General features: G+C 39.1%; 1 protein-coding gene and 2 long non-coding RNA genes across 5 annotated transcripts in view; 1 reads left to right on the top strand and 2 right to left on the bottom strand.

Moving 5' to 3' along the window:
- The window catches only part of RHOBTB3 (Rho related BTB domain containing 3), a 52,719-nt gene extending 50,609 nt beyond the window's left edge, over positions 1–2,110 (bottom strand). Inside the window, exons 1-2 of the mRNA XM_060635349.3 lie at positions 1,916–2,110; positions 1,510–1,735 (exon numbers count right to left, since the gene is read on the bottom strand). Coding sequence (XP_060491332.1) covers positions 1,510–1,735; positions 1,916–1,917 — 228 coding nt within the window. The 5' untranslated portion in view covers positions 1,918–2,110. The remainder of the gene's footprint in view (positions 1–1,509; positions 1,736–1,915) is intronic.
- LOC144616618 (uncharacterized) lies at positions 1,545–21,088 on the top strand. Its single transcript, XR_013555978.2, has 3 exons — positions 1,545–1,653; positions 9,859–9,916; positions 21,037–21,088. It is a non-coding gene; the product is annotated as an uncharacterized LOC144616618 (long non-coding RNA).
- LOC132681163 (uncharacterized) lies at positions 9,994–25,293 on the bottom strand. 3 transcript variants are annotated; one of them, XR_009610897.3, is made up of 4 exons: positions 24,848–25,293; positions 22,110–22,445; positions 12,007–12,138; positions 9,994–10,195 (listed from the first exon to the last, which is right to left on the bottom strand). It is a non-coding gene; the product is annotated as an uncharacterized LOC132681163 (long non-coding RNA). The 3 variants fall into 3 exon arrangements; XR_009610896.3 differs by having other exon boundaries at positions 24,576–25,293; XR_013555977.2 differs by lacking the exon at positions 24,848–25,293 and having other exon boundaries at positions 22,110–23,442.
- Positions 25,294–26,038: the final 745 nt, after the last annotated feature.

The following is a 26,038-nucleotide window of genomic DNA, read 5'->3' on the forward strand; positions in this document are numbered from 1 at the left end:
CATTCACTTACTACAACACATGATCACAAGTACTGTTTTTTGCTAAATTATCAACATAAACAGGAAAGAGCTAACAGCTCAAAGAAAAAACAGGAAATGTAAAACCTAACATCCAAATTCAGCTTATTTTATTTTCCCTACATTTATTTACTCTACTCACTCAACATCTGTTCCACTGACTGTAGTAAAACTAGTAAGTTTTTAGACTGTACTATCTTTCACAATGAAATGGCCAAAGTGAAGAAAAAAAAAAGTGTTTCATTTGCTTGCATAGACTCCAGCAAGTTCCTGATCAATGCTTCTTATGACTAGCATCATCACTGTCATAAATGGGAATTCAATACCACCCAGTAATGGAAAAAAACTATTTTGCATTTATTTTAGCCCATTAATGTAAATATCCTTTAACTGAAAATTTGTTTGGGCTATAGTGATCCTTTCTTGCCATAATTTGCATAAGACATTTTTTTATGTACATTCCATACATTCCTTTAGAAAGGTGTATCAGTTCCCCATAGCACCTGATCTAGCTTTTTAAAATTGCTATTTAAACATACAGTCTCACATAATGAGAATTTGTATCTTCTTTTTCAGACACTCAGCTTTCTTCTGTTATAAAATACAATCTTGAGCTTTAGTTATAATATTATAACTCCAATACCAGTAAAGAATAAGCAATTTCCAAATAAGATTAAATGAAAACATTAAAATTATTACTATTATTGCATACCTCAGTATTACATTATTGTGTACTAAAAATATTTATGTGTCACAGAGTAGATACCTTTCTCCTTTATCAAGTACTCAAGAATCAGACTGAATTTTATCGACTTTATTACAATTTCTTCTAATTATTGCAAATTTTAAAGCTTTTTGAAAATTCCAAGCAGTATTATTATTTCCGATTTATGAGTCACTGAAAATAAATGGCTAATATATCAAGAGTATCTGCATTATTAAAATTAAAAACATGAATTAAAATTTTCAAAAGTGGATAGTGTTGCAAATGAGTGGTTTAAAATTAATTCTCAGTCCCTGTCTCTTCCTCTCCTTTCCAGGGGTCCTATTTCTGAACTGCCCCAATGAAATTTATTTTTGCTTGTGTTGAGCTTTCAGAGGACTTTATTTTTAGAACACTAATATTACACTATCACCAACAGGGTAGGCATGAAAAAACATTGCTCTCTGCGGGTGACACTTGGTGACCCCGTCCCTTGGGGTTGTCACATTCAACTGCCAGCTACCAAGGGACAACCTACAGTCGTGAATTGTAGGAGTAAGCGCTCCAAGTTCCCACTGGGGCTTTTTGCCTTCTAAGAGTGTTCTCTGACCAGGCTGCCCCCCGCCCAGTGAAACAAAGGAAAACGAAGCTTTTCCCAAAAATGTTTTAAAACTCTACCCAGGTGACCCGGACGGTCCACATCCGTGAAAAGGGAAAAAGGGGGAGGAGGAAAACAGATGAAAGAAAAGCTCCGTCAGCCTCGGCACTGAGCAGCGGCCGCCCCTTACCCAGACGGGGCAGTCGTGGACCACCAGCTTGACATTCCCAAACGCGCTGGCCTGATACTCGGTGAACACGGGACGTGCGACCGTACTGGTGGCGTTCAGCAACAAGCTGCTTTCGTCCCCCGAGACCAGCGGGCTTCTCCCCAGGTAAGTGCGGATGAGCCCCGACGGCCGATTGTCCTGGTGAAACGCGTCCCCCTCGTTCCCGAGCGCCACGATGTGAATGGACCTACACGACAGGGAGGGGGTGAGGGGGGAGAAGAGGCGCGTGGTCAGCGCGAGGATCTCTTTAATCAGAACAGGAAGTGCGGGGGGCAGCGCGCGGCGAGGATGAGCGAAAGCCCCTCGCGCTGGGGCGCACGACACGCGTTGGGGTAGAGACAATGGCAGGACCGCGACGCGTACGTACATGATCTCAAATCCAAGGGCAGGGCGGCGACTCGGAGAAAAGCGGCTCCTCGCGGCCTCTCGGGGCCAGGCGGCGGCGTATTCACCCGCAATCAGCTCATCCCCGGCCGCGTCTCCTTCGCGCGCCTCCACCGCGGTGCGGCCGACGCAGAGCGGGCCCGCGCGAGCAAGCGAGCGAGCGACCAGGGGGCCGGAGACGTGCGAGTCGGGCCGTGTGCGCGCTGCCAGCCAGTCAGGAAGTGCCCGGGAACATCCCGAGCGGCCCGCCGCTCCCCGCCTCCCCGGCCGCCGCCGCCGCCGCCGCCAAGAGTGGCCCGGCGCCCGGGCGCTGCAGCCCCCTCTCTGCCGCGCTCCCCGGGCCGGGCAGCTGTCGCCTTCTGCTGCCGCGGCTCCTCCTTCTGGCCGAGAGTGAGTTAGGAGAAAAGCCGGGGCCTCCGCCCCCTCGGCGGGCCGGGCGGGCGGGTGCAGCACGTGCTGGCCTTGGGGGTCGAGCGGACGCGGGGGGCGCGCTCCCCGCCGGGGCCCCGGGCCCAGTCAGCGGCTGCCGGATACAAAGGAGCGGCCCGCGCAAGGGCCCCGCGGAATATAAATTAATAAATACAACGCCCAAGCCGGAGAGCTCCTGATCGCCAATCCGCCTGCAGCAAGTTTGTTCAACTCGAAAGGCTGTAACCAGAGCCAGGGAAAGGGGGGTGGGGCGGTGAGGCCCCCGCTCCCTAAAGGCTGGGGAAAAGGGAGGCTGGGGAAGCTAGGCATTCAAGCCTGCTGGCCGCTCCAGCAGCCCAATTTTTTTCCCCTTTTGGCCTTGACCGAAAGTGTTTTACCACGTCTCCCGCTTTGTCATTTGTCAACATGCACTACAGCTGTTTTCTAAAATCATACTTGGGAGAAAAAAATAAAGGCAACATTCATGCTGGGGCAGAAAGAGTTCTTTGTTCACACAGCAATTAATTTGCTAATATCGCTTTTGAGGGATTATTTACTATTTCAAGCTATATTTGGCATAGTTTACCAAAAACTGCAGCTTTTCTTTTTTTTGAGTGCTGGGGTTCTTATTGTGATAATGTTAAGAAGTTACGTGTGAGGTGTTTAACATACGGATAAGCTAAATGCTAGTTTATTTGGAGATTTTCCAGTACACATTAAGGCTACCTATTTAATAACTCCTTAGACCTACTGAAAAAATAACGATCATGCTAATAATGCAAGGATACTTCAGATTCCTTCATGATAACTCACTGAAGTAAAGGTTATGACTGCCTCTGAAGGGCCTCGAACTATCCCAATGCAAATGAACACCTGAGTCCACTAATACCAAGAAGGGCCAGAGGTTACTGTGGGACTCAGCTTCTCCATAAACATGAAAATTCTCACAAGTGCTCTGTGTTGAAAGAGTTATTTCTCCCTTTCCTTATTTATTCATTTTGCCCTACTTTAAAATATCTTTTCTCAAGAGAGCTATTTTGAGGGTATGAGGTACTGAGGAGGGACTGAGGTACTGAGTAGGGGAGTGAAAAGACTAGGATAAGAGGCCTTTGGAATGTGAACAGCTTTTGATTATGGGCCCTTGTTGCTCAGTTGGAAGCAGTATAATATAGTTTCTCATGCTCATAGGGTATAGCAAGAGGCATTATTCATGTAGTCACTGATTTTTATTTTTACAATTTTTTTTAATGTTTATTCATTTTTGAGAGAGAGAGAGACAGAGAGAGAAAGAGGGAAGCAGAGTGTGAGCAGGGGAGGGGCAGAGAGAGGAAGACAGAATATGAAGCAGGCTCGGGCTCTGAGCTGTCAGCACAGAGCCTAATGAGGGGCCAAACCCATGAACCATAAGATCATGACCTGAGCCGAAGTCAAAACGCTTAGCCGACTGAGCCACCCAGGCGCCCTATCACTGATTTTTTTTTTTTTTAAATCTAGTTTCCCTTGCACTAAGTATAATTTCCCTTAGTCTTTAGAACCTAAACCATCCTGAAATACCTAAGAGTATAGGATCACCTTTTCTCTTGGGTCAATAGAAAATATATTTTGTCAATCCCTTCTGGTAACCACAGGTCAAAAACAAAGACATTAGAATGGATGAATGCAGAAAGAAATTGTGGTATGTACCTGCAATGAAATATTATTTGGGATTAAAAAAGAAGGAAATCCTGTCATCTGTTACAATATGAATGAATCTTGAGGGTGTTATGCTAAATGAAATAAGCCAGTCACAGAAAGACAACTACTGCATTATTCCGTTTATGTCCGGTATCTAAGGTAGTCAGACTCTTAGAAACAGAAAGTAGAATGGTGGTTACCAGGGGCTGAGGGTAGGAGGAAATAGAGTTGTTCAACAAGGAGGGTTTCAGTTTTGCAAGATGAAAAAAACTCTAGAGATCTAATGCAAACAAGGTGCATATAGTTAACACTACTGTAATGTATACTTTAAAATGGTGAAGATGGTAAATTTCATGTTATATTTTTATGTTTTGTCACAATACAAAAAAGGGGGGTGGGGATTGGGAAATGGCAGGAAGAAGCATGCATTTTCTCCTCCATTATTGAGTATGGGAGCCAGGCCTATGGTAGGTAGCATGGGAGATACAAAGATACATAAGACTCAGGTGTTACCCTTGAGAAACCAAGTCTATAACTAATGGTCGCTACATTGTGAATATTAATGCACCCAATCCTTTGAAAACATACTGGTTGCTTAAATAATCATAATACAAGCTTATGCATTCAGCAGCAGAGGTAGGTACAAAGTACAAGGTTAAAATTCAGTGAACATTAAGAAGAGACTATGCCTGTGTGTCACCAGAGAAAAGTTCACAGAGGAAGTAAACAGTGTCTTGAGTCCTAACAGATGAGAAGGAATTGCTAATATGAAGAGGAGGGAGGTGGGAAGGGAGAAAGTTTTAGAAGGAATAGACAGACATCATATGAAAATCACATGCAAAGGTGTAGAGACATGGAAGATCATGGTTTGTTCAGGAAACAGCTGAAATTAACACTGGTGTGCAGATTCCTTTATTACAGCAGACAAAAAAGAGAGTGGTAGAGGCTTTCCAAGAGATTTCAAAAGTCAGACCTGGGAATACTAATTATAGATTAGGGGTCCCTCTGTATATACCAGAGAGCTCAGCTAGATGCTTCCCAAACCCATCTTCTTTTCCAGGACCCATAGCTGAACTACATTTTCCAAAGCTTTTACATGTAGATAAGGCCATATCATTAATTCTGGGTAGCAGAATATAATCCCTACTGAGCTGTTAAGAAAAGTGTGCCTTCTCTATTCTCTTTTATCCCTCTCTCTACTAACTGGGTGAAGCCAGGTCAATGTTGAAGCCATTGTTTGAATCTGTTGGTCTGCTGCATGGAGGAAGATTGGGTTCCTGAATGAATGGTTAGAGCAGAGCTGCTTCACAGCATGCATTGTACTGAGACATGAGTGAGAAAATAGATCTTTATTGAGTTAAGCCAAACATTTTAGGGTCAATTATTATAGCAGCTAGTGTTACTTATCTTGGCTAATACAAGATCACAGATGGTCTATTTCTTGATATCGTAAAGATTCTTTTTATAATTATCTTAAGGCTACTTTTTTAATAATTATTTTCCTCTTATTTACAATTTTTATTTGGTTTATATATTTGTAGTTTCCCTCAGTAGCATTTAATTAAAAATTTACTTTTACTGGGGTATAACAAATTGGATTATCATTAGTCCTCCAGTCTCAAGGTCATGGGAAACACACAAGCAAGCACCTCCCCCCCAAACAACATGCTTCCCTATTTTTGCAGTGGAAATGCCACCATTTTCTATTCATTCTAATAGATGCTCTTATCTCCAGATATAATGTAGCCACATAAAAGCGTTAAAGCATGTGTGAGGTAACTCAGAGAGTTATTACTGGTTCCCAGATCATGAATATTAATATACCAGTCTTTGAGAAATATGCTGATTCCTTAATGACTAGAGAGGAAGCAAGTGTTACTACGGGTAGGTCTGAAGAATTAGGCTTGGCATTAAGATTTTTCCAACTGTGTTTCAAAGGAACTAGTTTTCCATCTGAGGAGGTGGGGGAGAAAGATACCTAGAGAGGTCTGAGCACCACCTTCTCCCATCTCAGAGTCAATCAGAGCAGTGTTATTGTCATCTAATGTTATGTTTTATTTTTTTTTTTTTCAGTTTATTTATTTTGAGAGAGAGAGAGAGAGAGAGAGAACAGATCATGACTTGAGCCAAAACCAAGAGTTGGACGCTCAACTGACTGAGCCACCCAGGAGCCCCTGAAAGAATATATTAGAGTTTCAAGTTTATTTTCAGTAAAAAGAGGGTATTTCTAACATTAAGAGGAACAAAATTTTAAGACTGTCTAGAGCAAGGGTCTCTAAAGTGGGGTACAGAGGATGAACCTGAACCTGAAATTTGAGAATAAAGTATTTGGACTTCTATGTACAAACACATATACTTTTATCAAAATAAAGGGAAAGAAGTCAAGCTTTACTAATATTGAATGTGAGGACTGGCAGCAGCACCCCCACATGGTCCATAGGTGGACAGGCACCTGGGGTGCTCTGGGGAGAGGGTGGGAGCACAGCAGCACACAGAACAGAAGGGAGGGCTCTCTCCATTGTTCGCTTTCAACATATTGCCACATGTTGCAGTTTCTGTCTAAGTGGATTTATGTAGGATATTTAAGTGAGCTAACTGTTACAGCATGGACCAATGGAGATAGTGTTAATAATGCAAGAATAAGCAAACACAGTTGGCTGCGTTGACATTTCTGATGTCCTTTGGAAGCCACATTGCAAAGTAAAAAATGAATGAATTAATCGGATCTGACAAGTTGGCCATAATCATTGAAATAATAAAGAACATTTGTTTTAAGTATGAATTTACATATATTTTTGCTAACTGACTTCACCCGGTGTGTATCATAGTTAATAGATAATGATATTCTGAACTGATTACAATTAGCTGGCCATTTAAAAACTACGCATTCAAACATGAAGGCAAAACTCGGCATCTCCAGCATATTGAGTAATGTACTATTCAAGCCAATACTTTAAAGAAAATTCATATATTACAAATGCTAAAAAGCTTTGTCTGAGCTTTCATAACAATGAAAGTCAAAAAGCAACACACGATAGGGAAAATAGTTTTTTTTCTTGCCAAGATGAAAATCCCTGAAATTATACATGGAACACAAATGGAAAAAAACAACTTCATTTCTTTGACAGTGAATACCTTGAGAATATGCATATGAAACACTGCTAAAGACCCAAAGACACAAGTATTGGAACAAGTTATACAATGTGGGAAGTTTACCATAAAGTTAAACTGAAAGCACAGATGTTTTTAATATGTGTCACGTTATGGTGGATAGATTCTGTTATGATAGATTCTGTTTCAGTGTGGTATTTACTACACTATGTTTTGATGATGAAATACATTTTAAAATGACATTTTTTGTGTGTGAGCCACTAAAGAAAAATTATAGTAGAGAAGATATTCTTTCTTAACTACATCTTGAAATGATGTTTTAAATAATAATTGAATTTGTAAAAATAAGAACTGTTTTATACAAAACTTGTGTAAGTGTAATCATCGATGGATTCATTGTTTTGACTAAAACTTTTTAAAAAATGAAGGGGAGGATTCCAAGCTAAGGTTATATGAGAGCATTCATGTGAAATTCATTCATGGTACATTTTATAGGAAGTTATTCCAGCAAAGAAGTTGGGGCCAGAATACACAGCACTATAAGATGTTAACAATGCAGTTAATTTTGTGCAAATGAGACTTCTAGAGAGTTTTTAAAATGTTTTCTTCATTGTGAAGTATAACACCTGTACACAGAAAATTGCATAAAAATCATCACAATAATTATAAAATAAACTTTCCTAAACATCTCCCAAGTCATAAAATAGGGTATTATCAGCATTCATGCAAGGGTACGGACATGTGCAGACACACACACACACACACCTGGTGCCCGCCCCCTTCCCCTGCCCCAGTTACAGTTATCTTTTCTTCGTTAGAGATAATCATCACCTGACTTTTGTGATGATTATTTATTTTTCTATATAGCTTTACTACATGTGCATCCCTAAGCAAACATTTTAATTTTGCTTCTTTTTGAACTTTTTATAAGTGGCATCACACTGTATATACTCTTTTGTGTCTTGATTCTTATGATCATCATCATCTGTCAGATTCATTCATGTGAATGTAGCTGTGGTTTGTTCCTTTCATTCATTTTTATTGCTGAATAACATCCAATGGATATATATACAACCATTTACTATTCCATCCCATTGTAGATGCATATGTGGGTTATTTGTAGTTTTTGTCTATTACAAACAAAGCCTCAAGGACCACTCTTATTAAATATAGTGGGTATGCTACGTCACAGGGTTATGTGTATGTCCAACTTTAATAGATGATACCCAACTGATTTCAAAAATCATTTTAATTATCACACTCTTAGCTTCAGGGCATGAGAATTCTCCCCTTAATCCTTTATATACTTGAGTATACTTACTAAATGTTAGATATGATAGTAAGTGTTTTACTATTATTGACTTATTTACTACTTATTAATATTTAATATTCACCCTGTTGAGTACATGTCTTACTATCCTAATTTACAGGAGAGAAAATTGAGGCACAGAAAGAGGCTAAGTAACTTGCCCACAGTTATACAAACAATGAGTTGGGATTCCAACTTAGTAGACTGGCTCCAGAGTCTATGCCCTTACCCACTACACTGTGTTGATATATGAAAATACTTCCTTCATTATGTAATTTTTGTGAAGGAAAACATTGCATGTAACCTATAAAAATGCATATACTATAGGCTTTTTTTAACCTAGCTAAACATTTTCCAAATAAAATTTCCATGGGTTTTGAAGCCATTTGTTAAAAATATAAACATTTACAACATCTTCTGATTAGAGTGTAGAAACAAATGAGTAACATTAGGCAAGTTGGAAATGTATGTATCTAATATCATTAGATATTAACAAAAATCTTTACATAAAAAGTGGGGCTGAAAAATAAGTATTATGATTTAGTAACTCAGCTAAGGAAGCAGTTCTTCCATTCAAATTCATTTATCTTCATGAGATCTTTTCAGAGAAACTTGAAGTAAACAAAACGTAAAAGCAGACATCTACATTGCTGTATCACAAAGAGTTAAACTAAGAGTTAAGAAAAATACTGAATTACTGTTCTCTCTAAAAAGCTCTAACAGTAACATTTTAAAGAAAATGTATTTTGTGTTATTGTTAATACAGTTTAAAATTATTTAAAATATAATTTGCTTCATCTTTATTTCATCTATTGATATCTTTATTTCTGTATGTTTTATTGTATTCATTATATATTAACAGGAATATATGCATGTAATTTATAAAGATATTGAGAGTGTGTTCAAAATTCTTTCTTATTCGGGTACTCAGTCAAAAAAAGTTTGGAGACTACAGATCTGGTAGCTAGGGCTGTGCTCTAGAGAGCAAGCTTAGGAAAACACCATAGTGGAGTCCTGTGCTGTTGAATAGGGCATCAGGGCTGACTGCTGGGGTGAGAGAGGCGGGGAGAGAGGAAAGAAAGAGGAGATAGGAGGAGGCAACACAGATAAACTGCCGACCTATGTGCCTAGAAACCTGCCTGGTAAAAAATGTATTTATATTGTATTAACTTATCTAATGAGAGATAAAGCTTGCAAATTCACACAAAAATCATAAAATTCAAGATTAGCATCTTTTTGTTTTTACAACAAGAGCATGCATGTACTTCACATGGAATAACCTAAGCAGAGTCACATGCCAAGGTCAGTAACCATACAGTCAGTCATGAGAAAAGTTGACTTTATTCATTTTATTACTTGGGTAATTCTTCCCAGAGAAGTAGCTGACAGTTTATTACTTCTTTCTTTTAGTGGATTTCTTCTAGTGGATTTCTTCTAAACTGCAAGGCTGCAATGCTGTCAGTTCTGTTTGGAGAAGCCAAGGTGAAAATCCAGAATCTAACTACCGTAAACTCTTTCAGAAAAGGTGTAAAATGTGCATTTGTTTGTCTGAATTTATAGTAGCCACCCACCTCTATCATTGTGTGCAATTGTGTTTTTCAAACAATCGTTCTGCTTTCCAGTTAAAATGTTACTTAAAAATACCAGAACATATGTTCCTTTGAACCAGGACTGCTTGTTGCTACCAGCATTTTTCAAAGGATTGAACTTCAAAGAAATCAGGTTGTTCAGCCTTCAATATGCCTGCTCTGTTATTTAGTCCTTGAAAAATATATATACAAGTATCTTTATCAAACATTATTGATTGTATCATTTACTTATGCATAATATTTGTGAATATTTCCATTTGTAGCTATACAGAAATATATCTAATATAAATATTAGATTTAAATGGTGTAATACTCTGCTGATAGACCTTTGTGAAAATCTTAAATACATGAAAAGATAGTTTTTTTTCAATATTACTATAATCTGGCTCTACTGTTAACTGGACTAAAAGTCGTGCCATTTACAATGGTAGATTCCTCGTAAGTCTTCCCCATCTCTTATATTCCTTCTACTTGCCATCTCTGCTATGCATCTGTGCTATGACCATCCATTGGGCATTATCCCAACTGGGCATTTTACAAGGCTGCTTTGAAATGTTCTCTTTTTTGTTTTCTCTTTTATGTTTACTTTGAGACCCAGGGAGAGCCTACACAGTGTTGGTGGGGGAGGGGCAGAGATAAAGGGAGAGAGAGAACCCCAAGCAGGCTCCGTGGTGCAGAGCCTGATGAGGGGCTCGTTCCCAGGAACCCCAAGCTCATGACCTGAACCAAAATCAAGAGTTGGAGGCTTAACTGACTGAGCCACCCAGGTGCCCCCTCCTTTTTCATTTAATGGCAAGAACAAACCAATTCACCTCACTTCTGCCCTCATACAATACTTCTGATCCTTATTTTTCTCACCTTGCTTTTTACTTTTCACACCCAACTCTATAATCTTGTCTGCAATGAAAAACTATTTTACAGTGAACAATTGAAATTTTCTTAGAAGCTTTTTTTTTTTTTTCTAAGAAATGCCCAGCTGGTTAACAGCTTGTATCCTTGGGGAATAGTCCTTTGGCATTCAAACATCACCTAACTCAGGCATTTAAAACTTTCAGTTTATCTTAAGGACATTTTTTTTTTCTCTTCCTTTTGTTTTTCACCTTATCCTGAGATCCCCTGGGCATATTCTTACTGACAGTGATCTCCATGGTCCTCTTTAGAGCCCATTCAATGTTTTAAATCTTAACCTGAGACTTCAGTATTATTATTTTTTATTGCTATTCTCACTACTCATCTTCAAATTAAAATATCTGGACTTGCATAGTTATTATTATCTTTCCAGTTATACTACCAGTTTCTTTCCCTGCTATAGCCAGATCCAAACTCCATTCCCAACTGGTAACTTTCCCCTACTCCTACAGGGCCGATACTATTCCTGCTAATGAAGGGGCTTGTCCAGTGTTCTTTCTCAAGATGTTCGGTGTAACAAGCTCCTTCCAGTTTTAGGACCAGGGTGGGACAAGAGCAATTCAATCTACATTAAAAGATTCAGCATCTTCATTCAAAAGTGTCTAGACTTTTCTCAGTGAAGTGGTAAGTAGCAGAAACGAAGCAAAGATGCTTCTGGACTCATCCCAGTGTCAATTAGAGCTTCTCAAAGTTTCCACTGAAATATTCCCCTAAAGAGAGGAACTTGAGCAATACCCCTTACCACGCTCAAACCTAAATCCCCATCCAGGCTGCAGCATAAGTTCCCCACTGCAAGCCCAGGGCTTTAAGTTCTCAAGTTTTGTCTTTTCAGTCATAGTATATTCTTGCTGATTTAATATAAAAATAAAGATTAAATTACTTACCAGCAGGTAAAACTAAAGGGTATGCATATTTATACTGTGATGTTCCCCCCCACCACCACATATTTTGCTTTACTACCAAATTGGCAAATCATAAGAACTCATGAAATTCTGAAAGGCAAGAAAACTCTTTTCTTTCTAGTGAAATCTAGCAAGACATGACATTTTACTGAACTGGTTAGTAAGCAACTACCTTTTTATAGGTGAACAGAAACGAAAGGATCATCAGTATTTGTTATTGGAATGGTTGCCATGTCAGACAAAAATCCTGTTTTTACTGGTCATTATGTCCAACTCTTCAGAGTAGTGGGAAAAGTTTATGATTCTGTGAACAAGAAGAATGAGACACTCAGAAATGTGCAACTCTGCCATAACACAAGAAGCAATGAAGTAGAGAATACAAACAAAACAGACACACACAAAAAAAGCAGTTTGCTTTGTTTTGTTTTGTTTTGTTACAAGCATTTTAGTACTCACTAGCTGTAGCCTTAAATGGAACAGTCTGTTACTAGGTCACTACCCATGAACATTCACAAATTATATACACTGTTAATAACTCCCCACACTAGACTCTAGAATTAGGAGACACCTTCAGCCACTGGGTTTTATTAACTCACTATGATTTCTAATACATGACTTAGTCCTGTTGCATTAACTGTGATTACAAGGATGTTTTGCTTACAACTCAGTCATGGTCTCAAAGCTTTTTATTGCAGGAGCTAAAAACGATGTAAATACAGTTGCTGTTCTAAACAACTGAGTTAGAAGTGTCACAGGGAGAGGCCAGCTGGGCTGCTCAGGCTGGCTTCAGGATGACATTGCCTCAGTCAAGTCACATTTTCCAGGGCTCATTCCTCAGTTTTGCAAGTCCAGAAACTTAATTTTGTCAGGGTGCCCAGAGCTGATCCTACTCAATGGATGAGTTTGTGCTAACTCAATGCACAAGAAGCCAGTGTATAACCTAGATTTGCTCATTTATAATGAGAAGGGTAACTATTAAAGGGCCTAGAAACTTATGATATGTGGCCAACACCTTCTTTTCCCTGTAGGGAAGTCTACATGGGAAGCCCACTATTATCCTTTCCGTTCAACAAACGTTTTGTTTTTTGAGAGAGACAGAGAGAGAGAGAGAGAGAGAGAGAGAGAGAGAGCAGGGGAGAGGGGCAGAGGGGGAGAGAGAGAAAGAGAGAGAAAGAAAGAGAGAATCTTAAGCTAGCTCCATGCCCAGCGCAGAGCCTGACACTGGGCTCGATCTCAGGACCCTCGGATCAAGACTGATCCAAAATCAAGAGTAAGACACCCAACCAACTGAACTACCCAGGTGCCTCTCAACAAGCATTTATTAGGCATCTAAGGTATAGGTCATTTTGATCCCAAGGATGTTTTGCATATATGAATAAATGGTTTAATTGGAATTAAGCCAGCAAGTGGAAATTTGTGCCAATTTAAAACTTGCTCAACCTTCTACAGTTCTGTCTTCTGATTGGCAGATTCAGGCTTAGGAGAGACTAAGGTCTATCTACATGATGGGATTAGCCACAAAGATCATCCAACAGCCACATTTACAAAGCCATCTTCTAAATATGGTTCTTACCTAGAGCTTCAAAGGAATCTAATAGCCCACGGAACAAGTATGCAAACAACTGTACTAAATGCACTTGTGTTCTTTACTTCTAGATTCTCATATCAGGGAAAACTTGGTATCTTCTAAACTTCTAAAACTTAGAATCTTCCAGAGCCAACCTGGGCAATCGGGACTATCAATACCACCTGCTAATCAATATTAGGGCATTTCTAGAGTGAATTCTTCCTGAATTTTACAGCCACTTTAACCTGATATCCTCCTTGCTACAGGCCCAGCTATAATGTATCCTGGTCACCTAGATTTGCCCATGCATTTTTCCTGCAAAACTTTTCTAGTTTACCTTCTGTAATTCCAATTGGGGTAGAGGGGAGAACCAGACCATTATTCCTTTATCCTCCTGAAGAACTGTTTTTCTGATCCAAAGAGCCATTTGCTATACTTCCTTCTATCTTTCCTCTTGCTGTCATTTAGCAACCTCCCACTCAACCACCAACCTCCACTTCATACATTGTTCACTATTTTTCTCTCTGCTCCAAATATGTTCATGATCCTCCATGATGTCAATGTCCACATGAATTACTCTTTCAACTTCTTAGCCTCTCTTCTTTGGTGACCTTCGCCTCCACTCCACTTTATCCCTCCTTTTCAATGTCCTGTCCCTAGGCATTATCATTACCCACAACTGTTCCACACCTACAACAACACATTCAGATATTCCACAACCTGGACACACAACCTTCATCCTTCCATTTCCATCATTTAGTTGCTCCCTGCTCATGCTCTCATACAATATCCAAACCCTTGACCCTTCCATGTTCTCCTTCTCTGATAGCCCTCTTCTGTCTTTATTTCCCACCCTATCCATTTGAAATCCCATGGTGCATCTCTTTGTGTTTAGCCTCACATCCCTTGTTCTGTAGTCCTTCAGTCCAAAACTCCAACCCTGGATCAATCCAGCTGTCTGATTTTTTCTATACCCATATTTTAATGGCTAAATCTTACTATAGAAAGTCATCATGCAGATTGGTGGTGCTACAAATTCACAGTCTCCAACTTCAATTGAACACTGGGTATTTCTTGCCAAATGTGGTTATTGCTCTTATTCTCCAGAGTGGTTCAAGCCTTCTCATTGTCTTCTGTCTCAGACTTTGACATCTCCTCCCTCCTTATCTTCCCTAATGTTTTCTGTCCCAGAGAAAAAGGAAGCATCATGGGGTGCCTGGGTGGCTCAGTCGGTTAACTGTTGAACTCTTGATTTTGGCTCAGGTCATGATCTCACAGTCATGAAATTGAGCCTTGAATTGGGCTCCACACTGGGCATGGAGCCTGCTTAAGATTCTCTCTCTCCCTCTCCCTCTTCCTCTCCCCTGCTTGTGCTCTTTCTCTCTCAAAAGAAAGAGAAAAGAAAAGAAAAAAGAAAAGAGAAGAAAAGGAAGGAAAGGAGAGGAAAGGAAAGGAGAAGAGAGGAAAGGAAAGGAAAGGAAAGGAAAGGAAAGAAAAGAAAAAAGAAAAGAAAAGAAAAGAAAAGAAAAGAAAAGAAAAGAAAAGACAAGACAAGACAAGACAAGACAAGACAAGACAAGACAAGACAAAGGAAGCATCAGATGGGGAACTACTCTCAGCTTCCCACTACTAAGCCAACAAATTTACATGTCACCACATATATCCTTTTCTTTGCCCTTCAGTTACCGTGCAATAGATTCCCTCATCTTATTTAAGGCTGGTACACCAGCCTCTGGTAGTGCTGTGTGTGCTTCCCCTTTTGACACTGGAGGAACTGCACTCCATCTGTTTCCCCTTTCTTCTCTGGTGTCTTCGACATTTACCTCTCTGCTATTCAATACTGTCAGTATTTAAACATGTCTGAGTCTCTAGTTACTATTTTTTCTTCCCCATTTGGCTCAAAGCAATTTTTTTTTTTTTTTTAAAGAAAATATCTTTTAGTCCTGAGTTATTTAATTACTTCACTTGTCAGGACTTGTATGCTTATCTGTAGCAAATTTCTAGTGTTTTCAACAGACCATTTTAGATTTTTTTTTTTATTTTTTAATATATGAAATTTACTGTCAAATTGGTTTCCATACAACACCCAGTGCTCATCCCAAAAGGTGCCCTCCTCAATACCCATCACCCACCCTGCCCTCCCTCCCACCCCCCATCAACCCTCAGTTTGTTCTCAGTTTTTAACAGTCTCTTATGCTTTGGCTCTTTCCCATTCTAACCTCTTTTTTTTTTTTTTAACAGACCATTTTAAATGCTGCAAACTTGCTTACCTGGAAAATGGTTAGGACTTAAAACTCAAGTATTATACAAGTTTTTATTATTGTAAATTATGAAATATACAACAGTGCATGTTTTAATGAATAATTATAAAACAAATACCCATTTAACCATCATTCAGGTGAGGAAATACCCCAACCTATGCATCCCTTCTAGATACTTTCTCACACTTCTACAGGTGACCACCAATCTGAATTTTATGGTAACAGTTTCCCAGCTTTTCCTTATAAAGTTTAACTCTTTCTTTGCCTGCTCAGGCCCACTCTTCTCACTTCTCCACCCTGCTCTATATACGGGGAAGCTAGCTTGTATGAACTGTATCAACAAGCTCCATTGGCCTCTGGCTTCCACTTGCATTTATCAACAGGGAGATCAGATGGAGTGGAATGAAATAGGATATTTTCCTCCCCTGCCTCCTCTCCTGGAGAGTCTCCCCAAGGGCTAGCTGGGTTGGTTTTATTACTAACTGTGTTCACCAGGGTTAGGCAGAGAAACAGAATCAACATGGGGTGTGTGTGTGTGTGTGTGTGTGTGTGTGTGTGTGTGTGTGTGTGTTTATATATATAATACTGTTATACATCCTGAACTGACATAAAAGTCATATGTATATGTCATATATATGTATGTATATATGGCATACATATATATGAAGGAGAAGGAGAGAGAGAGAGAGATTTATTTTAAAGAATTGGCTCATACAATTGTGGAGGTTTGGTGAATCAAAAATCTGTGTGGTAGGTCAGCAGGCGGGAGACCTGGGGAAGAGTTGCAGTTCAAGCTCAAAGACTGCTGGCAGAATTCCTTCTTGCTTGAGGGAAGTCAGTCTGTTCTATTAAGGCCTTCAATTGATTGGATGAGGCCTACCCATATTATGGAGGTAATCTGCTTTACTCAAAATGCACTTATATAAATGTTAATCTAGAATGAATAAGTCACGGGAGTAAAAGGCACAGCATAGGGAATATAGTCAATGATATTATAATCATGTTGTATGGTGACGGATGGTAACTACACTTGTGGTGAACATAACATAACATAGAGAAGATGAATCACTATGCTGTACACCTGAAACTAATGTAACATTGTGTGTCAACTGTACTAAAAATGTGTTTAATAAATGTTAATTACATATTTTAAAACACCTTCACAGAAATCTAGAATAAGTTTGACAAATGTCTGGACACCATGGCCCAGTCCAGTTGGTATACAAAATTAAACATCACAACAACCAAAGGTCACTGTTCCTATGAGACTTAACTCTTCATGCAACTCTCTCCTTCTGCGTTCAATCTGCTTACCCCTTCCCATCTAAGGATAGTTATGCCTCCTGCTCTTATTGGCACTAGGACACTGTACCATTCCTTATAGCTTTTCCCAAACCCTTCCCACACCTCTTATTAAACAATCTTCACTTGCCTAGCTTGAGAATATCAATACACTACCCAAGTGTGTAATCCTAGAAAATAGAGTTGCCTGCTTTAGAACTTGATGGTGTGTGTATTCTGTTGTGTCATGCTTCCTCTGTTCAATGGTATTTACAGAAGTTTCACCCATATTGTTACATATGACAACAGTTCACTTATTTTCAGTACTGTCAATGTATCAGTATTTATATATCCATTCTAGGGTTAATGAATTTATGCATTGTTTCCAGTTTGGGGCTATCATAAACAATACTGCTATGACTATTCTTTACATATGTCTCTTTCCCTGTCCCTCTGCCCCTCCCCCCCATGCACCTGCACATGCTCCCACTCTCTCAAAAACTAAAAAAATAATAAAAATAAATAAAAGTAAGTCCTTTAAGTTCTTTAAAACCTTTAAAGATCAGCTGGTAATAATGCTTGTGAAGTAAATTTCTCTAATATAATTTCACAAAGGAAAATTAATTTCTGCTTTAAACAGGCTATGTTTCCACTAAAAGAATTTATACATTTTATAATATGCAAGCATGAAAAAATATTGCATTCAGGGGTTGCAAATGAAAAAAAAAAGAACTGAGCAATTTAGAGAATAATGAATGCTATTTCCAAGACTAAAACATTCAGATCTCTGCCAAACTCTTTCACTTCTACAAAAGTAAGTTTTAGTAAGACTGTGTATCTCTGTGTGTGTTTCTGTGGTGTGGTGTGTTTATGTGTATCTATTGTGTGAGAGACTGTCTTGTGTCCATGTGTCTGTGTTTCTGTGTGCATGTCTGTCTGTGCGTGTTTATGCATCTGTGGTATCTTGGGGGCAGGATAGAGAAGGTGGGATTTTAGTGGTATAAAAGAAAGGAAGGAATCCATTTCTGTTGGAACCCATCTTCCATTGGATAAGAAAAGAATAAAATACATTTATTTTTATTACCAAAAAACCCTTGACAATAGGTGAAATAATTGAATAATTTTATGTCTGTAAGTTTTAGACATTTTAATAAAACTTTATCACAAAAGAAATCCATGTCCATTGTTGTATAAGTTTCACATAAACACATCTGACCACCCATTGATAACCACTTTATATCCTTCCCGATATTTTGATGCATATATACATACATATTTTTGCAAAATGGGATTACTGTCAATAAACCTTTTCTTAGCAATATGACATGAAGTCAACAAATACTTGTTAATTCTATTCCTAAACCATAGCAGAGTACAGGATATATGGAAAAAATTAAGAAAATATCTGTTAAATAAATGGAGGAATCCTTTATGGTTGTCTTTGGTAATATTTTTCCCGTTGGCATGTTTATATATTTATGAATTCCATATGAAGTGAGGATTTTAGGCCTTTGTTTTTTATATAACAAAGGCTGTTTCCCCCTATTTACATTTAATTTTAATTTTCCTCTTCCAAAAGAATAGAAAGTAACATTTGAACATATAGCTTAATCTCACTGAATAAAAAAGTCACCTGATTTAAATCAAATGGGGCTTCACTGCAACTTTTAAAGAAATAAATGAAGCAAATGCAATATATGAGAGCAAAGTGCTGACTGCTCCTCACTAGAGGTTCTGCTCTATTTAAATAAAGATATGGGAGTGATTTGTAGATAGTAGTGCAGAATATGCCAAAAAGCAGTACATTTTTGAGTCAGAATGTCTTGGTTCTTATCCCACTTGTGCCCTTCTGCAGCTGGGTGATAAGGGAAAAATCACTTAATGCCTCTAAGTATATGTAAGCAAATGGTCTCTAAGTAGTATTTCATCCCTTAAAGATTATTTCCAGAATAGATACTTATTCTTAAATATGAAACAATATATCTAAACCCCCAAATCAGGCTCGGTTTCTCTGCCATAAATTTGATGGTAACATGAGAATATATATATATGTATATTATCCTGTTTTATTTTTGCCATAATTATTTTTAAATACCTGGGTTTTTTGAGTTATGTTTAATACTTCTCGCAGAGAAGGTTTTGTTTTGTTTTGTTTTGTTTTGTTTTCTCTCTGTTGGCAGAGTTGGTAGAGAGTCAACTCTGTTGACTAAAAGCAAGTATTTTGTGTTCTTAATTTCTCCCTTGAGAGAATCTTGGTATCACGAAATGGAACTATTAGTACAGTTGTAAATGGAACAAGCTACTGAATGATCCTTTAAATATACTCCATTAACTTTAGTTCAGTAAAAGTAACATCATGGGGTATTTTAGTCCACTGTGTTTTGTTGTTTTTTTTAAAACTAGGATATTATTAAATTAGAAACCTAATTTTACTATAGGCATTATTTATCTCCATTTTATAGATGAGGAAACCCAGAGTCTAGGAGATTAACAATGTGTCCCATTTTTTAAAGTAGGAGAGCTGAGACATGAACACAGGTTAGCCTGGCTCCAATCACTCTGAAAACACCATTCTCCTAAATATATATACATCCTGTCCATTCATGGAAACGTGCCCAGCTGAACCTCAGCCTGGCAAAAATAAATGCTCAATAGTTATTGTAACCACTTTATTACAGGAGAACTCAGTGGTGTGCAAGCTGAAAGTAACAATCTCCTTTCTCCAGCTGTCCTTCAAATTTGCACTGTTCTGACTCTCTGTGCTCCACCTTCACTATCTTGAAATCCCAGGTAGATTTTGTAGTTCTGTGCTGGCTCTCATGTAATAAATGAAGTTTTAGTACCTAGAGTCCAGTCTGGGGTAATAATCCAAACACTAATCTCATTCCATTTAAAACTTTCCTTTCCTAGTTGAGTTTTGCTGGGGGTTGGAGGGTGGGGGCGGAAAGCTCTTACTTAACTATGTGGTTGTGACTAGCTTTGGTGCCCTCGGGAACCACAAATAGTCAAAGGTGACTGTGCTATATGGAACCCTACTGGTAACCTCCTATTGCACTTTTATCTGGTTTACCATTCTGAGAAGCCCATGGGCTTCTAGCAGCCTTCCTCCCTCACACTGCCCCTTCAGGTGGAGTCTATTTTGTGGAGATGTTAGGCTGGGTCCCTCCACAGGTGCCCATATCTAATCCACAGCTTGCTCCCAAATAGCCTTCCCTTTCTTTCCTCTTGAATAGAACGTGCCCATTTCATTCCAGCTCCATTGGTTTTGCCTACTTGCCTTTCCCACCTTTCTTCCTCTCTGTCAATTGAAATGTAATTCCAGCTAATCTCAACACACACCCTTCCCCATGAAGCTTTTCCAGATTTACCTATTCCTTCAATGGTTTTCCCAGTTTGAAGTCCTGAGCACTACAGTCTGCCCCCCCCCCCCCAAAAAAAGGCAATTTTACCTAAGAATATCTTGGATGAAGCAATAAAAATGATCAATTTTATTAAATATTGACCCTTGGATATATGTCATTTTAATATTGTGTGTGAGTTAATAGGAAGTATGCATAAAGCCCTTCTGCTGCATACTGAAATACATGATTGCCTCAAGGAAAAACTAATATTATACTTGTCCTGACCTGTGACTTGAATTAGTGACTTTTTCCATGGAATATAATTTTCACTTGAAAGAACACCTGACAGAAACCATGGTTATATAGCATTGAGTGTTTGCCAGGGTATTTTTTAAAAAATGAAAGAAGGTTGTCATTTCAAGGAAAACAAGTGACAGTGTTTAATGCCAATGATAAATTTAGAACAAAAATTAGAATTTGGGAAAACTTACATCTGGCACCATAAGTTTGACAACTTGTGGTGGTTATGTAGCTATGTCCCAATATTCTTTGATCCAGTTCTCCTCAAGAGGCAGGGCTTAGTTTCCCAACCATTGATTGTGGGCTCAGCCATTTCTACTAAATAGAATATGGCTGAAGTGATGAGCTGTCATATTGAGATTAGGTTATAAAATGACTATGCTTCTGTCTTAGGTGAGCTCTTTTATATTCATATTCTCTCTCTCTCTCTCTGTCTCTCATCACTCATCTAGGACAAGCTGTCAGGTTGTGAGGTAGCCCTGGGAGAAGAAAGCCAACTGCTACACCTTGAAAACACTCAAGCAGCCTATGGAAAGGTTCACTTGGCAAGGAACTAAGGCTTGCAAGCAACCATGTGAGTAAACTTGGAAGTGGATCCTCTGAAGCCTGCCAAATGGCACATGAGTCAGTTTGGAAGTAGTCTGTCTCTCAGTTTAGCCTTGAAATGACTGCAGCCCAGCCAACAGCTTGATTGCAACCTTTTGAAAGACCCTGAACTGGAACCACTCAGCTAAGCCACTCTGGATTCCTGACCCACAGAAACTGTGAAATAGTTAAAATTTATTGTTCTAAGTTGCTAAGTTTGAGTAATTTGCTATGCAATAATAGATGATACTATAGCTTCCCCAAACTTAAAGACTTTTCTGATAAGAGCAGTGGTAATATTAACAAAGAGGGTTTTTTTTGGGGGGGGGGGAGGGGGGAATAGGGGAATACCGGGAAATTGTTGAATGATGAAACATGCCAGTGGAAGGTCTACATAAATCAAAGAACCGATATTATCCAAATGATCGATGCATGATGCCACGAAATCATGCATTAGTAAAAGATCCAGTCAAAGTACACAACAGACCAATAAATTTAAATGTAACAAGAGTATATGATTTCTATGTTGCAACTAACCCTTAGGAAACTACCACCTATTGAATGCTGTTACAGGATCAAAGAAGACTGTCCACACTTATCAGCAAAGAGTATTGACACACTCCTTCCTTATACAACTACATATCTGTCTAAGGCTGAAATTTCCTCATGTATTTCAACCAAAATAATGTACTGTAACAGATTAAATTCAGAGGCAGATTTGAGAAGCCAGATGTTTTCCATAAAATTAGACATGTGAGAGATTTGCAAAAACATAAACAATATCACTCATCTCACTACGTGTTTTATTTTGAAAACTATAGTGATTTTTCATGAAAAGATTGATATTGTTATTTTAAAAGAAACTGTATTAGTTGTATACTGCTGTGTCACAAGTCATGCCAAAATTTAGTGGCTTCACAGTATTTATTTCTTATCTCACCATTTCTGTGTGTCAGGAATCCAGGTGCAGCTTCTTTGGGTTCCTCTGGCTCAAGGTCTCTCCCAAAGTTGCCTACATTCAAGGTGTCCGCAGAGCTGCAGTCATCTTAAGGCCTGCCTGGGGCAGGATCAGCTGCTCAGCACACTTACATGGCCGTCAGCAGGACCCAGTTCCACACTGCTGTCGATCAGACACATCAGTTCCTTGCTATATCGGTCTCTCCACAGGAAAGTCACAACATGGCAGCTGGCTTCCCTCAAAGAGAGACAGAGACAGGGGCCACAGTCTTTCTGCAACCGAATCTTGAAAGTGGCATCCCATCATTTTGGCCGTGTCCTTAAAAAAAAAAAAAAATCAATTAATCCAGCACATGCTCAAGGGGAGGGGATTACACAAGGGCATGAATACCACCAGGTAAGAATCATTGGGGGCCCTCATAAAGACTGCCTACCATATGAATTAACAAGTATTTTCTAAATTTCTCAGCATTAATTTCTAATATGTTATTATCAATAGATACAAATCACATAAACAAAAATTTGGGGGGGGGGGGTGGTTCTCAATAATTTGTAAGAGTGTAAACAGCTTTTGAGACCAAAAAGTTGAGAACTGCTATTCTATTAATACAAACATTGGCTTTCCACATGGTAAAGATGCAGGGCATTTTTTCAAGAGCTGGTAATTCATGTCTTACTTTTATTATTATTCATAACTATAAACTCTTTTCCCCAAAATGATAGTATTTACAATAGCATTATAAGATACACAAGTACATAGTGAAATACAGTAATGTTTGCCAGAAGTACATATACAGTGGGTATAGTATCAAGACTTATGAGTACTATATATACCATATATTTATCACATATCTGAGAATACTTCATTAAAAATTTTTCATAATACTTATTCAATATACTAAGTGCTTACATTGATACCACTCAATAATTGGTGATTTTATTATTATTTTGTTCAGCAAATATTTGGAAAACTCTGGACAAAGAATAGTATTAGAGTTAGAGATTTATAAAGTTTCTAAGAAATAATTTAAGGCAATATTCAGATGTGATTTCCATGAAACAGAATTTAATGATAAAATGAATGAAGTGCAAGACTTTGGGGTGTGGAGAAAGGAGAGGAAGGAGGAAGAGAAGACATAGAGAATAGCCAGAAATAAAACACAAACTTATCTTACGAAAGAAAAAGAAGTTTATGTTAAGAAGTATGGGATATCGCTAGCATCAGATACTTATAAAACTCAAAAAGGATGAAGACTGAAAAAGTTTTAGATTTGGTGATAGGACTTTAACACACACACACACACACACACACACACACACACACACACACAAACACACACACACACACACACATCCAAAAAAAAAAAAAACAAAACAAAAAACCCGCACAGGGCCAGAATCAAATCTAAGTAGGAAGTAAGAAAGCTGAGACCACAAAGGGAAGAGAAAACTTTGGTCAGCAACAAAGTAACAAAAGAAGGTTGCGAGCTCTAAGGAACAGGAGACCTAAATTTGTACCTTCCTACTGTTCTTTAAGAACCAAAGAACTGACAGCATTTACTCTTTATACAAGCCAATAAGGGTCAATTTTGAATTGTATTCAATTACATTAAACCAAATGGTTTGATAAACTAAATTTTAGGGCTGCCTGGGTGGCTCAGTCAGTTAAACATCTGACTTTGGGTCAGGTCACTATCTCACCATTTGTGGGTTAGAGCCTAGTGTTGGCTCTGTGCTGACAACTCAGAGCCTGGAACCCACTCTGTGTCCCTCCCCTCTCTCTCTGCCCCTCCCCTGCTCGTGCTTGGTCTCTCTCTGTCCCTCAAAAATAAATAGAAAACGTTAATAAAAAAAATTTAATAAACTAAATTTTAGAGATACTGCTTTGACTAAGAATTTTTCTATTTTTTTTTTCTTGCCAGTATGCTCTAAGTCTATCCTTGATTTGTTCCCTGTACTAAGTGTCCCTAATATCTGGTTTGATCCTGGAAAAACTACAGTTACAAAAATTTGCATGACTATCTGTGATAATGTCTCACAATTGCTAAGGTCAAAAAAAATTTTAAGAGCTCTGTTTCAGCTCCCTTACTTTAATGATCAATAAATTTGAGGCAAGGGAATGTAGTTCCTACAGGTGCCCACATCAAGCCTGGCACTAATATCCCAGGTCTCTTAACTTCTAATCCTGGGGTCCCTTATTGGCATCACATTATGCAACATTACTTTTGATGATATTTTCCAAAATTACTGCTGGTGTAATTTTAACAAAAACTTGATACTTTGGGAGAAAGGGTTTGAGGGCGAATAAACCTCTGAAAAATAAGGGACACTGAATTGACAAGAATTGAAAGGTGTTAGCTTTTAGGATTAAATATTTCTGCTCCCTGGTACTATTTTTGGGCTTCCTAAATCCATCATTCCTTTTCTTCAAAATGATGTATGGCAGGACCTTGTCTCTTGAGCCTTCGTTTTCATCACAAATAAATCAACCACATTCTGCCCCATTTACTCTTCTCCACAGACTGAACTCCAAACCTCTGGGGCCAGAGGATCTCCAATTTAAGCTAGGAGCGCAGTTCTCTGGGTCCGCATTTAAATCTCAGTTGCTAGGGCCCGAAGCACTCCCAAAATTGAGGGATGAGTTGTAGGAGATGGCAAGAAAACCCCTCGGAGCCTGCGCCACATCCCGAGGCCCTTGAGAGGTCCTGAGTGTTACGATACCACACACGCAATTCAGGACCCTCCTTCCTGCGCCTGGAGACCAATGTCTCTGTCCCAGGCTCCAACTGGCGTGGCTCTGCCCTGTGCGTGACGTATGACGTCACACGTTTGGCACGTGCCACCAGATCTGCAAGGACTATCCCAGAGGCTCGTGGTTACACGTGTTTGGAAGTGGGAGGAGGTGGGCCTTAGGCTATTGGTTTTTCATTTCCAAGTGGGAGGCTGCTGGTGGAGGGCAGAGGCTGCAGCCTTCTGGGCTGGGCGGGCCTGGGACAGATGCGTTAGTAGTGGCCGAGCTCGAGCTGTGAGGGCAAGAAGGCAGCCTGCACCTGGCACCTGCACCAGCACCTGCACGGAGCGCACCGCACCCTCCTTCGTACAGCGCACTTCCAGGAGAGCTGGCCTAGGTGAGGACAGCCCTCAGTGCCATCAGCACCTTGTCGCCGCTACCCCAGGCTACCTTCTGCTGAGAACAGCTCTGTTTATTGAAAGGAGAAGGGATCTTTCATCTTTATTTTTTCAACTGGGTGATGATGAAACTTCAACCAAGAGATTTTGAGCTTTAGCGAAATGACACCATTACCTGAAAGTAAACTTTATGTAGAATATAAAGGTACTTAGTTTTTAAAAACATACTGATTTTGCCCCCAAAGGCTAAACAATAACTATTCAAAATGGTATACATCCCTGACGTCTCAGGTCTTCCTCATTTTTTCACGGGAGTTCTTCCTTGACATGTCAATTGATAGTGACCCAGTCTTCTCTGTATGTTGATCTATTTCATTCCAGTATCACATGGGATGACCTCGTTTATTTGCTTGTTTATAGTGTCTTCTATAATGCAAGTTCAAGGAGAGCTATGATCCGGTATGTTTTATTTATCTGCTCCAGCTTCTGGCACAGTGCCTAATGTTTGTTGATTAGATGAAATGTTTTCTGACTCTGGCCACCCAAAGCTGGCACCCTTGCTCTTGCTTGCATAAGTGACAACATCCTCTGTATGTCAGTGTTCTTGTGTTCATAATATTTTATTGTAATTGTCGCTGAATATGTCTGTGCTACACTACGTGCTCCTTTATTTAGAGTAAGGACTTTTATTCATTTTTGTCTCCCATGTGCCTGGCATACAGTGGACACTCAGATTTTTACTGAAAAGGTGGAAGTTATCCAAAATAAAATTTTTAATAATCT

This window comes from Panthera onca, chromosome A1 (assembly GCF_046562875.1).
Source record: "Panthera onca isolate mPanOnc1 chromosome A1, mPanOnc1 haplotype 2, whole genome shotgun sequence".
In the NCBI taxonomy this organism is placed as follows: Eukaryota; Metazoa; Chordata; class Mammalia; order Carnivora; family Felidae; genus Panthera; species Panthera onca.